The 15,119-nt window shown below is 55.2% G+C and overlaps 1 protein-coding gene across 2 annotated transcripts in view; it reads left to right on the top strand.

Moving 5' to 3' along the window:
- The first annotated feature begins 1 nt into the window (after position 1).
- The window catches only part of LOC309641142 (uncharacterized protein), a 40,003-nt gene continuing 24,885 nt past the window's right edge, over positions 2-15,119 (top strand). For both annotated transcript variants that reach the window (XM_082420885.1, XM_082420884.1), the window contains exons 1-2: positions 2-8,253; positions 9,144-13,631. In XM_082420885.1, coding sequence (XP_082277011.1) covers positions 13,145-13,631 — 487 coding nt within the window. In that variant the 5' untranslated portion in view covers positions 2-8,253; positions 9,144-13,144. The remainder of the gene's footprint in view (positions 8,254-9,143; positions 13,632-15,119) is intronic.

Below are 15,119 nucleotides of genomic sequence, written 5' to 3'. Positions count from 1 at the left end.
CTCCGCTGCAGGGCGTGGGCGCCCCCGGCCCCGCGCGCTTTCGTTTTCGTCCGGGACAAAGGTCCCTCGCGGCGCAGGTCGCGGACGTGGAGATCGTGTCCTGCGGGCCACTCTGCGGGGAGGTCCGGTCGTTCAACACAGGGAAGCCGGAGCCAGGAGAAGTGGAGCAGCGCGGTCCGAGGCGCGGTGCGGGACCAGGGGAGTGGGGCCTGGCCGTGCGCTTCGCCCGCGCCGTCCCGGAGCTGTCCCACCCTGCCAAGAGTTGTGGGAGATGACACCGCTTTGCTCTCTGCCCTTTCGCCGCGTGAAGGAGAGAATCACTTGGAACCCACGACTCAGACCGATGGCCGAGGGCCTGTGCAGCCGTGGGCACGATAGCGCAGCGCCGGCTGCGTCCGGGCGCGTCCCTCAGGCAAGGGCAGAGCGCCCCTGTCTCGATTGGGTTCACTCTCGATTCTTGAGGCCGGTAAGTGCATTTCTCACTTTCGCTACTTAGTGGATATTTAAATATTAATGAAGGGATTTCTAAGAAGAGCCCTTCTGTAGGTCAGGCCTTCCACAGACCAGGGTACCCGGGAAGGAGGTTGTTCTTGAACCTGAAGCCGCACCAGCTTGCAAGAACTCCATGGCCGTCATTAAAATTATGGAACTTGGAATTTGTGAAATACAGCTTCTGATCTCAGGTGTGTGCAGGCCATTTGCCAGAGAGAATTTTGTTGAACACATAAAATACCGTTAGCAGGCATCTTACATAGAATAGAAGGAAAAGAGAACACATCTGTTTTTAGATTAGATGTGTTCGGAAAGGTTACTTGGAAGCTACAGTCCAGCAGTGCTTCTTATTTTTTTCTGCTGGTCAGGCATTTATGGAGAGCTGGCTTAGGGCGGCCCTCGGTCAAGCACTGGCCGATTGGGCCGGTGGAGTGAAAGCCCTGTGCGTGGAAGCTGCTGTTTATGGTGGCATAAAACGAAAAACAACTCATAACTTTTCATAATAAATCCCCCTTTATAGGTGGGTCACACACGGGCCCAGCCGGCAGCCCTGGGGAATTTGTGGGGAGCAAGAAAGGGGGTGGAGGAATGCACATTTGCCGTAATTACAGGGTTTTAAGGTAACACTGAAATTAATTTCTTCCAAGTTGGGCTTCAGAGGCCAAGGCAGTCTCTGCAGGCCAGCACTATGTTCATTTTATTTTAGTTTGTTGGTTCTAGCTATTCGGGATTTTCAAATGCTTGTTTGTACTTGCGTGTACCTATCCTGTTAAAATGAAACCTGTAACGGGGGGGGGATTAACCCGGTTTTTAATATGATCATATCGCAGGTGTGATTTCCCCTTTACTCTCCCCCATCTTATTGATGTGGTTTGGACAACCTTGCTGGGTGCCTTGACCACAAAATAATGGGGAGGGGGGCCTGTTTCCATAACACCCCGGAGTGTGAGCTGGCACTCGGAGGCCGTGTTTCCGGGAACGTGGACAGAGGCCTGAGTAGCCCAGGCTTGCCTCATGCCTCCCTCTCCCCGGGCTTTCTGGTTTCCAGATCTGAGGGGAGAACCCAGAGGGACAAGGAGACCACTTCAATAAGGTCTTGCCCACCTGGCAGCGAGGCTGAAAGTTTGCTTCGTAGTGTAGAACTATCCTCGCCATCTTTTTTTGCTAGGCCATCCTCTGCTCCCTCGGTCCCCTGTTTTACATTTGTATTTATGACTTTATCAGAGGCAGTTAGCAGACATGAAACCCGGGGGTGGGACATTGGGGAGCGATCTCAGAAACCGGGGTGCAGCTGCGGAAGGCATGCCAGTTCGGCCGGGAGCTGCTGCTTGCCGTGGCATTGGCGGTGACGGGTTAGTAATTACGGAAAGCCCAGCTTCTGTCGGGGCCTTGCCTGTAAAATGCGGGAGACGTTTTCCCAGGTCCACAGATGACCCGTAATGTAGCACACGATGGGCAGGGATGGTGTGGCGTTCTGCAGACTGTTGGGCATCCCCCAGGATTAAAACAGACCCGGAAACAAGGGGCATTGGTTGCTCCCTCTCCACGGGCCTACGGGCCAGACACTGGGAGCAGGGAAAGGCCTGAGCATCCGAGGAGCCACCCCCAGGGCCACTCAGTGGGGGATTGCTTTTCGTCACAGCTCCAGAGGCCCATCGCCTGCCCCATGTGTGCCCCGGGCAAAGGGAATGTGGCGGGGCTGAGAGTCCACTGCCAACATCGGGGCCTGCCCCGCAGATGGAGGCCCTGCCCCGGCACCAAGACATCCTGTCCTGCCTTTGTCCTTGTCCTTAGAGCCAGCCCAGTTCCACTGGAGACTCCCGGTGGAGACCCGGGTCCCGCCAGGGGCTTCTTACTATGTTGGGATGTCTCACCCGGATAAAAATGTATTTTTGAGGACGAGGACACAAGACGAGGTTCTGAAAATGAAACTGGCGCCTGTCTGGTTTTTATCACTCTGGATTTAAGGGAAAGAATGTGCTAAGCAGGGGACAGGGTCTTATGGACCGTGGCGGGCTGGCGGGAGGATGGCCCTCGTGTTCTTGTTTTTGTTTTCAACCAGGGCCGGGCCCGGCGTGGCCCCTGGCCTGCACGGGGGCCTTGCCGTGCCCTGCCTCTGGCCACTTGAGGCCCCCGATTCTGGCCTGGGCGTCTCCAGGGTGTGGGTGAAGCTGGCTGCCCAGGTCTCACACGCCGCCTGAACAGGTGCAGACAACATCTTGCTTGGCTCCGCAGAAACAGCAGGGAGCTTTGCGGCAGGGCTACTTTCGGGTCCCTGTGGTCACCATGGCTGACGCCGTGCACGGGTCTCACTTGCTCCCATCCTCACCCCGGCGTGGACGAGGCCTGACCGGAAGGCAGCCTGTGGGGCCCAGGGAGGGGCCAGAGGGCTTTGCCCACCCTGACGGGCACCCTGCCTGGGTGGGTGCTCCTTGGTGTCCGGGGAAACCGACATGTGCCCCAAGCGAGGGACGGTGCTCGGGAAGGGAAGGAGGCGCCAGAGGCCGGGCAGGAAAACATCTTAAAAGCATCACACCTGGCTGTTGTCGGGCTGGGAGGGTGTATCTGCATGTCTGGGGAGAACAGAGAATGCCCTTGCAGAAATCCCATGAAGGGGGGGTGTCCTAGCTCACGTCCAGGCTGCTCCCATCCGGCCCCCACCCCTGGCTCACCATGGGACCCTGGGCAAGTGGCATCACGTCCCGGGACTGCACCCCAAGCTCTAGAGCAAGAATAAGAATCCCAACCTCAGAGGGTCATTCGGAAGGTTCAGACAACGTTATTTCCGCAAACCACGGTTCCTGGCACGTGGCAGGGACGCCATAAATGGCTGTTGTAATTGTTTTCGTTGTAAGTAGTAATCGCCATTTTTATTGCTAGTTATTATTATATTTTTGAGTTTCTAAGAAGCAGGGAACCTAGTTTTGGTTTCATTAGAAAGGACACCTGAGAGTTTACCATCCCCACCCGCCAGGTGGTAGCGAAAGTGAACCTTGATATTTTCAACGTAGACTGTCAGGAACTTGCAAAGCCAGGGCTTTCCTTATCACAGGGACTTGGCTTAGGGACGTGCTTACGGAGGAGGTGCCCCTTCCTCGGCACCTAGGAAGTCGAGACCTCCCCAATGATGGCACCCGAGGAGCCCACCTGGGTGCTGGCCCCAGGGGGCTGACCAGGGAAAGACAAGGGCAAGACATCCTGACTCAGGGGTCCGGAGTGGCCCACCCCAGCCGCCAGCCTCCTTGCGGGCAATGCAGGTAGCAGTTGGATGGGAGGGTTTCACCACTCTGACGAGCTAATTGTTCTTTGGCCCCATACAAGCGAACGTTTACCAAAACGCTTGCTTTGGGAGAATTTTATCTCTTAGCTGATCATCCAGGAAGACCCAGCAAGATTGCCCTTTCTCAAAACATCTTGTTGGAACAAGAAAGAACCCCAGATGGCACCCGCCGTGCTTTCTGATGTTATGGACCCGAGGAGGGAGAAAAAGCAACAATTGTCTCCGGACAAAGACAATGGACCTTTTATATGAAATATTTATTTTCGGGGCTGACCAGTGTCCCGTTGGCTGGGCCAGTGGAGTGCCAGTGTCTGAGCATCACAGGTCCTGAGAACTCAGTCAGGGATGAGATTTACAGAAAAGGAAAAAAAGAAAGTCCCCTGACCTGTGGTTCTTGGGAAATTTCAGTGGGAATGTCTGGCTTTTTTTTTTTTTTTTTTTTTTTTTAATCGAGTGGAGTTTAAACTTTCACAAGTTTATTTTTTCTTCCTCTGTGATTTCTTCTGCAAGGCCACAGGGGCATGTTGGCAAGCATTGGAAAGGTAGCCAGGTTTTGGATCGTGGGCTGGATGGAGCCTCCCTCGGGCCAGGCCTGTCGGCCTTTGTCTGCTGGGAGGTCGCAGAATGGAAGTGAGACAAACTCACTTTGTCTGAGTTTAAGAAGAGGAAGGGTCTGTCCCCAGGGGGTGTGGGGAAAGCCACCAAGAGCAATTTTGAACAATATTTGTGATTCTCTGGTGTCCTTCACTCCTCCCCTAATCCCGTTCTCCGATGAACTTGGGATCTGGCCTGACTTGGGGAAGCCACGCATGGTCTCTCAAACACCCTTCCGGCTGGACAAGCCTGGCGGCCCAGAGTTGTGCCGGATGGACATTTTCTGAAGAAATAGAAGGAACAGGATTTTACTCTGAGGCCTACTCAGGAGCCAGCTCCATCTTCCCTGCTCTGTGGCTGCCGGTGGGCTAGAGCTGCCGACCCTGGTTCCTGCTCAAGGTCCAGCTTCTGTGCAGCCAGGAAGGTGCCCTGGGAAGCAAGGCCTGGATCCCAGGCTCACGTTAGGGACTCCGGGAGGAACAGATCAGGCTGGGGCACGTGATGGAAACATCGGAGAATCAGTCTTCCTGCCGTTGGGAAGGCCGTGGTGGACAATCGGCCGAGACCCCCCCCCCCACCAGCTTAGGGGGTCCTCAGACTGGTAGGTGGAGGACAGAAGAGGGAGTGGCCCCGATCAGGGTGGACGAAGAGGGGCCCCTCCCTGTCAGGCTTCCCCTTTACCCCAAAGACTTTGTTGGCAGATTATAATATCTGGCTTCAAAAGTGAGGTTTTGTTTTTAAAATTGCTGTTGCATCTTTAAAAAAAAAAAAGATCCTGGAACCTCTTAGCTGTGGTCTGTTTCACCTTCTGCATTAACCCCCAAAAAAAAAAAAATGCTATGAAGAGAGTTCTCTTTGGGGGGTAACCGTAACAGTCTCTGAGGCCACGAGTAGAGCTGGTAAAATTGAAATGGAAAAGACTGAAATCTCCTGACATGAGGCAGAACAACCCTAAAACACAAGCTTTTATTTACTGGGTTTTTTGTTTTGTTTGTTTGTTTTAATGGAGAAGGGTTTGAAAGTAAAATGCTGCAAAGTCTCACTGTGAAATTTTGGACGGGAAACTTGTTTCAGTCCGATTCAGGAGTCTTGCCTTTAGGGATGGCTCAGAATCCGTGTGGATGGATGAATGGGGCACCTCTGCAAACGGCCGGCCAGGCCCACTGTTGAATCAGTGGCTAAGAGGTTTTCTGAGTAGATATATGACCCCAGAGGTGATGGTTATTGCTAAATGAGCCTGGCAGTTGTGGTGAGAAAATGTGTGCATGGGATATACAAAGTAAAGGCCAAATTTTCTTTCTCTGTTTTTGGAGTAATAGAATTTCCCCTTAAGATGAGAAAAAAAGAATGTTGTCCCTGTTGCCCCGGTTTCTAAAGGCAGGGCTGGGTTTTTCAGTGAATCGCCCTTCCTTTAATTCTAGGATTTCAGATGGTTATGAAGAGCATTTAGCTGAAATATTTACCTGCTGATTTGGGGCTCTTAAATCTAGATTCGTCTTTCATGTGTTTAAGAGCGATATTTACATTCAAATCAGCCTTTTATAATTACATTTTAAATTATAATGAAATGATGGAGCCGGGGCTTCAGTCTTCCATATGTTTTAACAGTAAGAGACGCTCTGGTGGGTTGCATATCACATCACCAGCCCTGGGCTCCGAGCGGGCGTGAGCAGGCACCGGACACACAGGTGCTGGCCTGCAGGGCCACATGTGTGTCCTGAGCATGTCAGGGTCCATGCATGTCACCTGCGGAGCCCTCCCCGCCCTGCCAGGAGGAGAAGGGCTTGTGGATGGGGATTCTGGCCCCGGCACTGTGGCGTGACTGCCAAACCTCACAGCATGCAGTTGCATCCGAGAAGGGCCTGGTTTGGGCCTGGCTGCCCATCCGCCCTGGCTGACGTCTTGTGTCCCGGACCCCACGCTGGCCCGCAGGCCTTGGGGCGGAGGCCTTTATCTCCTGGGCAGCCAGCTGGGCACAGCAGCGGCCACTTCTGGTCGTGGTGATTGTGTGTGTGTGTGTGTGTGTGTGTGTCGGCGAGGCCGGGTGAGGGAGGGTGCCCACCTCCTCCTCTCAGGGCGGCCCCCAAACGGCCCCGCAGTTTTCAGTGGCTTTCCCCACGGAGCGTGGGGGACCCTCTCCTCCCGGGGCCGGGCTGTTGGCAGCCGTGCCAAGCCGTTCCTGGAATGGAATTCCCAGCGTTCCTGGTCGGGCGCGTGGCATCGGAATCCTACCTGCTTTGTCTCTGGCATCAGCTGGTGAGCTAGTCACGTGGCCGTGTGCGTGAGACCAGAGCCCAAAGATCAGAGGGCTCCTCCCGGCCTCTTCCTTCTCGCTCCCCCCCACCCCCGGGCCTTGTGCTTTGGGCAAGGCCGTCTCTGCACAGGCATAAAGCAGTATTAAAATAAAACGTACTCCGGGCAGCCGGGGCGCGGGGGGAGCTCCCAGCCACAGAAAGGCCCGTAAGCCGGGGAGCAACCCAGGGCCCACGAGCGAACTCCGGCCTCGGCGGCCCAGCCTCGGTCCCTCCACGCGGTCCCTTCCACCCCCAGAGCTGGCCCTGCCTGCCCGGGGACCCTGCCCACACTGGCAGCCTTGTGGCTCACCCTGCACAGGGACAGCCTGGCGGTCATCGCCTCAGCTCCTGGCCACAGAAAGGGCCGATGGAGAGACCTGGGCAGCCTGGCCAAGCGGCCACGGCCCGTGCCTGCAGGAGAGGGCCGCCGGGTCCGAGAAATCTCCAAGTGAGAGTGCCCGTGTTAGAAGCTCAAGCCCACTGACCCAGGCCGGGCACGGGTCACCTTTCCTCGCTGTGGTGGAGGATTTGCCTCGGTGAAACTGGTGGATTTGTGACGGTCTGAATAGGGTGTGGTGATGGGCCTGGAGCCCGACCCTGGGCCCCTCGCCGCGGCCTGGCTGTGTGCATTTTTCATTGTGTCGTCACAGCAGCCCTGAGTGGCTGGAGCTGAGACCCCTGTCCCGTGTACTGATGGGGAAACTGAGGCCGGGAGAGGTGGCGTGGCTTGCCCGGGGTTAGGTGGCCAGTTGGACCCGAGGCTGGGTTCAAGCCAGTGGTCCGGCTCTCAGCCTGACGGCATAACCTCCCAGGGCATCGGCTAGAGTGGGCTCGCTCCAGGGGATCCCGGGGAGCAGAGCCGGGGCGCTGGCTGCCGCCTGCCCCTCGGCCGGGCCCGGCGTGGGAACAATGTGGCCTCTATCCCCGGAGCAGCCTGGCCAGGCAGGCGCCTCGCAACATGGCGCCCAGGGCCGCGCCGCCTGTCCACGGGGAGGGCTGGCGCCCGGGCCCGGCCCGGCTCCCGGCGTCCTCCTCGGGCCGGCCGCTGAGTGGCCAGACGCTCCTGCTGCCCCCTCCCTCTCCCGCTTGGCCAGCCGCCCCCCCCCTTCCCCCGGTGGTGGGTTTGGGGGTCCGGCCCACCCGCCTCTGCCACGTCTGCCATCCTCCCGGCACCCATGAGCATCTTTCAAAAATTCCCGGTGGGCGGGGCTGAGCCGTAGCGGCCGCCTCTGGCCCCCCCTCCCCGGGCAGCCAGTGCCAGATGAGAGCAGGAGACAAAAGTAGCATTTTCCTCGTCCTCCTGGGCTGGCAGCGGGGCCTCCCCAGCACCACTTGGCTCCTGGCAGCCCTGCCTCTGGGTGCCGGGGTGGCCGAGGCCCAGGCCGCGCCGGCGAGGGCCGAGGAACCGATGGACGGTGGTGGCCGGAGACCAGGCGCCTGAGGGCCTGCTGGACGGGGGCTGGCACCTGGGCACGGCCTGCTGGCCAGCGGCCCCTGCCCTCCTCTGCTTGCCGCAGTGACCAGCCGGCCGGGTGAGGGACACCGTTTTCACTTCCTTGCTTTTGAGAAGCTCCTCATCCTCCTGCACCTCGGGTGAGTCTCCTTCTTCCCTTCTCTCGTGCTGGAGATAAGCCGAGGGCTCTGCCATCTTGTGCTCGGTGCCTGTTACGTTTCCTTCCCTCTAATTGGTTATCCGAAATTCAAAATTCTATTTCAGACCGCCCCCAGCCCCCCACATCTTCAGTGAAGTGAGCCCTTCCAAAAACTGCAGGGAAAACGCAGCAGCCAAACCCATTTATTTTTAAGATCCAAAGCTATAGGCTTTAGAAATCACAATAAAAATGAATGTTTGTTATTTCACAGTAGCTGCATGTTCAATTATAATCTGAACAAATGTTTCAGGAGGCATTAATAGGCACGGCCTACTCTCTCGTGCTCAGTTATGTCGGTTTTTTGGGGGGAGGTCTTATTATTATTATCATCATCATTATTATGATTTTAATTTTTGGCGACGCCAGGAGTGGCAGAGGGAAAAACACCAGAAACATCCATGCTCCTCCCAGCAAACTCCTCGGCAGGCAGGGTCAGGCTGGCACACGGGAGGGTGGATTCTGCTTTGAGAAACAGAGGCCCTTTCATTTTGTCCGGCATCTTTAATGCTGCCATGTCCACAGTTGAGCGATCCAGTTTCTTTCTCCCTTTTATTTTATTTTATTTTTTGGGAGGGGGGGAGAAAAGGAAGCTCTTTTCGGCTCTCAGCTTAGTGTGGGGAAAATCTTTTAGGTTGTTTTGGGCTTTGTATTTTAAGCACTTATTTAAGCCCGGGGGTTCCAGCTAACATTGCTGTGCCGGTTCCTAACCCCCCTGCCCACAGACGGCTTATGGGGCGCACATGGGCACGTCCACCAGACCAACCCTCGGGGACCCTGAGTGGTCCCAGGGCCTGCCTGTGCCCTGATCTCATCCTGGTTTCGCATTTGCAGAGCTGTGGCCCAAGACATCCTGACCATCCAGGGCCTGAACCGTGGCCAGCGGGGCAGGGAGTAGAGTCCCTTGAAGACCTTTGGGTCCCTGGGCCACGCCACCGCTGCCGTCCGGGAGCTGGGTTCCGTGGCTGCCTGAGTTTCTCTGTTGGTCCCAGAACCTTTGCGTTTAAAAGGTGGGCTTTGCAGGGTTCGGCTCCGAGCTCACCTCCACCCTCTGGCAGGCTGACAAAAGCACCGCAGACACGGCCCGGTTTCCCCACGTTTGAGGGTAGCAGCCAGGGTCTTGATTTATGGAAAATGGAAAATCAGGCCCCGAAAGTTCTAAATTGCAACTAAGGGGAAAATTCCCACGTGAATACGTTTTTGTTTTCCTGATTCGGAGGCATTGGGGTCCTGTTTGTGCAGGCCTGAGCAGCTGGCTGGAGCAGACACCACCAAATATTGAAACTGAGCTCAGCGCACACGAGGAGTATCTGCGGCTGCTTTTGTTCTTAGATTCGACAGCAGTCGATCCTGGAGGATTTGGGGCTGCAGAGACAGGCGTATAGAGCAGAGATAATTAAAACATTTTCATGATTATGACAGCCACATTCTGCTGCTGCAAGCTGGAAGATCACTCCACCCAAATATTTAGCAAGCACCAAATAAAACACTGGTGACAAAATAAAAGTAATAGAAAAAAAACAGAGTGTAATAAATTCTAAAGGCAAAAGAGTCAACAGGATAGGGAGGTTGGTGGGGGGGGGGAGAGGGGAGGAAGGTTCATCATTTTTAAAGAATTTATACTTTTAATAGCTGCCCACTCATTTTTAAAATTCTTATTATAATAAAATTATAGTTTTATTATAATTAATGTAGGTGAATAGGTCTTTAATCCTAAATCCTGAAATGATAGGCAGATTTCCTGAGCATTAACTCATCTTATTTTTGGAAAAGGTAGGGGCAAGCAGCATAAAATCAATTAATTTCCATAAGTGAGCATTTTCATTCTAAATTAGTATTTTCCACCGAGATTATGTTCATCTAATGGTTTTAATGTATATGGATAACACATTTTCCAGCATACACCTTATATAGTTGAGATAGTTATATGTGATCAATTATCATCTTCGTTTTTTAACTCTGGTAATAATACTTTACCTCCCCCAAATCAGTAAAATTCCACAGAATCTTTTTTTTTTTTTTTTTTTTAAATCCGGCAAAAATATCAGCATTCTCCATGGCACCCAGTACTTCTCAGCAGTATTTTTTTTTTTTTTAAGAAAGTACCACACATAGCAGTTTTCACATCATCGCTTCTATATAAATTCCACTATAGACTGAAATTATACATTCTCACAGCACAGATGGGCTGGTCTGTCATTATGACTGCCGGGTCCTTGTTGGAACACACAGCATATTTCAATTGTGGAGTCGACAATTTCGAAGAACTGAGGTCAAAATAAACAAGTTGCATTTGTGTTCAAGAGCAGTCTTATTAAATGATCTTCTGATCCCCTGAAAAATTTGATAGCAGAGCAACCATCACCTTTATTAAAGTTTAATTTAAAATTTGGTCTTCATCTGCATCTTTTTAAGACTCCAAATGCCCTATGGCAAAGGACCTTAAATGTTTTAATTAATTACCAATTTTTATCTTTTTTGCATCATGAACAGCCTAACACTAGATTTATATTAAAAAATTATGGGGTTTGGGACTTCTGATTTTAATATCTTCATAATCTCTGTAGAAGAGACATTAAACCTTTTGTTCTATGTACTTTCATGAAATTATTTTGAGAAGCTTCTGAAAAATCAGATGATAAATATCTTGCACGGTCTCAAGGTACATTTAAGTCCAAACTAAAAAAAAAAAAAAAAAAAATTCAACAGGTAAACTACAAACACGAGCTATAAACTTAAAAAAAATTATCTCGCAAGATAACAAAATGCAGAATTTATTGGTCCATATCAACACACGTGAGGGCAGAGCAGTTTTACAGCCACAGTAATTTGCAAATGATGGTAACTGTTTATTTTGAGAATTTGCTCACGTTGTGAGGTAATCGGTTCTGAGGGTTCTTTTTCCTCCCCCTCCCTGTCTTGAAATGGTCACTTCTGCGTGTCTAAATTCTGGATTCAGCCTCTGCAGCTCTCAGCCTCCAAGGCTCTTCCTGGCCAGGAGCAGCTCGCCCAAGTGTCTGCCGTGCTGAATGAGAGAAGGGTGCTTCCCTCTGCTGTGTCCTGAATGCGCCCGACGCCCTTCCAATTGTGGAACTTCCAAAGTAGAAGTGCTTTGTTGCGGCTTGTTTATTTTAAGGAATGTACCTGTTGGCGGAGATGTTGGGGAATAATAGGAAAAGTGAAATGTTGATGAAATTTGCCAGAGCCGTTTGGGAGCTGCTCTCTGTAGCCGCTGTGCTCTCGGATTTTTTAACCGTTTCATCCTTTCTGATGTTGGTCTTTGACTCTTGTCTCTGAATCAGAAATGTGTTTATTATCAGCCCCGTGAATGTGGCACTGCTCTGGGGCTCTCAAAGATGAGGCACAGTGAAGGATCCCAGCCTTCCCGGGTCAGAGCCTCAGAGCGATGGCGTCATAGTAACGACAGCGGTGGTGGCAGTGGTAGTCATGACAATACTCCACCGTGTGCTTCGCACCATGCCAGGCTTCTTCGTGTTTGGAAAAGAAGGGTGGGTGGAGGAAAGCATGAGCTCCAGAACTCATGGCTGGGGTTCAAGCTGAGTCATTTTTAGTTGCTGGCCGTGCTGATCAAGGGTGAGCCATTTCACCCCTCTGCGCCTCAGTTTTCTCATCTGTAAAACGGGGACAGCAAGGGCCGCCACCTCACAGTAACACACATAAAGCGCTTGACGCGACACTTAGTTCATAGAGAGCACCCCATGAGTCCTGTTCATCCTCGATTTATCTCTGAGTTTCAGAAATGCCCGCAAGGTGGGGGTCATCATCGCCATTCCTCCAGGGGAGGCACTGAGCCTTAGGGGGTCAACCAGCTGATGATGGTTGGGATGGATTCGAGCCGCCCTCCAAAGCCTGTGTGCCTTGTGCATTAAGTGATAGTGTGGACACGCGTGTCTACGCGGCAGCCCGACGTGGATGGTGTGCCTTTGCCAGTGTGTGTGCACCTTGACGGTACTGTAACACGTGTGCGTACACACGGGTGTCCTGTGCTCCCTGGTCCCTGGGCCACCCTGAAGATGCCTGGCCGGGCGTTCCACTGCCCGCTGGATGGGCCGGTCTCCCAGCGCTGGGTGGACAGGCACCCAGGTGCGTGAAGCTGGGCCGGCTGCACTCTGGGCCTCGGCCAGGCACCCTCGTTCTCCTCGGAGAGGCAGGCCATTCCGGATGCCGGCCATTTGCAGACCCGGAGGACTGGCATCGGGCCTCCAGCCCAGGAGAGGAAATGGCGGCGGGGCAGGCCCAGGACGGGATCGGGGAAGGCGGCCGAGGGCGGGAGCGGCCGGAAGGCCTGGGGTGGGCGCGTCATCGAGCCGGCACCCTCCTCCGGTGGCAGAGCCAGCCTTCCGCGTAGGTCTGCACGTGTGTGCACGTGTGTGCACATGTGTGTGCCTGTGTGTGCGTGCGCCTGCGTGCCAGGCTCGGGCCCCTGAGCCGCACACCCGGGAGCCTGAGCACGCCGTTTCCCCCACCCCAGGAACACGGCGGGGACTGGGCGGGGGGTTTGATGAGACGGCGTGAGCCCCCAGCCCACCTTTGGGCAAACAAGGCCTCGATAAGGATGGTTCTTACTGCCGGGCCTTGATGCTTCATCTTTAAAGTGGGGCGACAGCGTCGGCCTCGGGGCGCGGTCACACGCGGCAGGTGGGAGCCTGTCTGGAGGCCGGGCGGCTGGCCTGTTTCGTCCTTCGCTGTGGCCTCGAGGGAAGAGCCCGGAGGCCTGGGCGCCCAGGTGAGCTGCCTGCCCCTCTCGGCCTCGGTTTCCCCGCCTGTGAGGCAGAGGTTAAGTCCTACCCACAGGCTTCTTGTGGAGGAAAACGATGTCACCTGCCATTGACGGGAGCAGGTTTGTGGGGCCCGGGAGGAGGGTCCTGCCTCGGGTTCCTGTGACTCTCGGGGGACTTGATGGGAGGCAGAAGCCGAGCCCCCAACCCCAGAAGGGAGCCGGGGTGGCTCCGGGGGTCCTGGCTGCTGCAGCGTGTGTGCGGGAACCTCTGGCCCAGTTTCCTGGGCGCCGGCCCTGCCCCGGGATTCCTGCGGTGGGTGTGCCCGCGCTTCCGGCCGCCGTGGGTGGAGGGATCCTGGGGGCAGGCGGCCAGTTCCCGCCGTCCCGCCCGCCAGAGCCTCCAAGTTGTGCTGCTTCCTTCAACTCGATGGGACGAGGGGTCCCACCTGAGCCCGCCGCGCCGGGTCCAGGCCAGCGGCCCCCCACCGTGGCGGCGGAGGCCTCCAGCGGCTGCGTGGGGGGCTCGGGGTGTGGAGAGGGTGCCCTCCGGCCGGCGCCTTTGTCACCGCGAACGCGCAGTAGTAAGTCGCCAGCACTTCCGAGGCTCTCGGCACCGGGTGGGTGGGTGGGTGTGCCTCGAGGGTCTCAGCTTCGGGCCTGGTGCTCCTGCCCGGCCCGTGACCAATGCCAGCGGGAGGCCCAGGGAAACAACTTCCAGGTGGTGACTCCTGGGCCCGGCAGCGTGGCAGGCCACCACGGCCCCCAGCCTCGGCGGTGCCACGAGGGACAGGCGTGTCCTGCAGTCCGTGTCCAGCTGCCAGGGGAGGGGTGAGTGAGACCGGCTGGGGCAGGACCAGCGGGGGGACCCGAGTGGCAGAAATCCCCTGACTTGGCCCACTGGAGAGGGGCGGGGGCCGCACTTGTCTCCCCCGTGGGAGGCCAGCCGATATCTGATGTTGCAAACAGGACTCAGCTCCCTGGGGTTGGGGGGAGCTGACCTTCATTGACCTACTAAGTGCCAGGCCCAGGGCTGAGTACTTTTTTCTGTTTTAATTTTTTCTTTATTTTTTGGCCACACCATGTGGCATGCGGGATCTTAGCTCCCCGACCAGGGATCGAATCCGTGCCCCCTGCAGTGGAAGCACGGAGTCCTAACCACTGGACTACCAGGGAAGTCCCCAGGGCCAAGTACTTTAATCAACTCTTTTTAAACATCCATTTTTAAATTTAATCTGCCCAATTCCATTTTGTTTCAACATCCAATCAGAGCCAGCATGTGCCAGCGCTGTTCTGGTGCTGGAATAGGGCACAAACAAGACACCCATGTGGAAGGTGGGTGTTAACGGTTCTCTCTCTGAGAAAACCAAGGCTCAGAGAGGCCAAGGAGTGTCGCCAGAGTCACACAGCTAGCAGGTGACACAGCCTGCACCCAAACCCAGGTCCGTGACTGCAGGACCCACACTCTCCCCGCCGGCCGGGGAACAGCGCGCACAGGGTCCCTCTCACAAATGCTGACCTCGGCGCGTTCTCCCCACATCGCCATCACCAGGAGGACCTGCCCTTTGGCGTGGAGTTCTGCCCCAAGGGAGAGCCAGGATTTGCCTCCATCCGTCCCCCCCTGAGGAACCATACACTGTGGTGGTTCTGGGGGCCCCCAGGACCCGTCTCTGCCTGGGTTGCTGTTTCTCTAGGATCTCGGGCCTGCCGGTTGGGCTGACGAAGCCCCCTAGCGCCCTGCTGGGCAAGGCTCCAGGCCTTTGTGCTCAGAGTGCTGGCCGGGCGAGGACAGCGCGCAGTGTGGCAGCAGGCGAGGGCAAGGAGGGAGCCGCGGGTCATCCTTCCTCTCAGTGTTCCTACGGCCCAGGGTGGGAAAGTGTACGAGGTTGTAGGCCCAGGTGATCTGCGAAGCTCTACAGAGAGTTTAACACTCAGACACCAGGAGTCAAACCTTTGGGGGATGCTGTAGAAACCCACAACAGGCAAGACCATTTTGCAGGCTTGAGCATTCTCAAAACGGTCCTTTCTGCTCTGTGCCAAATCCAGACCCTTCCGTTGTACGGGGAGCCTGC

The sequence above is a fragment of the Balaenoptera physalus genome (genome assembly GCF_965194825.1).
Source record: "Balaenoptera physalus genome assembly, chromosome: 13".
Classification (NCBI taxonomy): Eukaryota; Metazoa; Chordata; class Mammalia; order Artiodactyla; family Balaenopteridae; genus Balaenoptera; species Balaenoptera physalus.
The sequence above is the reverse complement of the archived record's forward strand: the minus strand, read 5'-3'. Positions and strand labels throughout refer to the sequence as shown.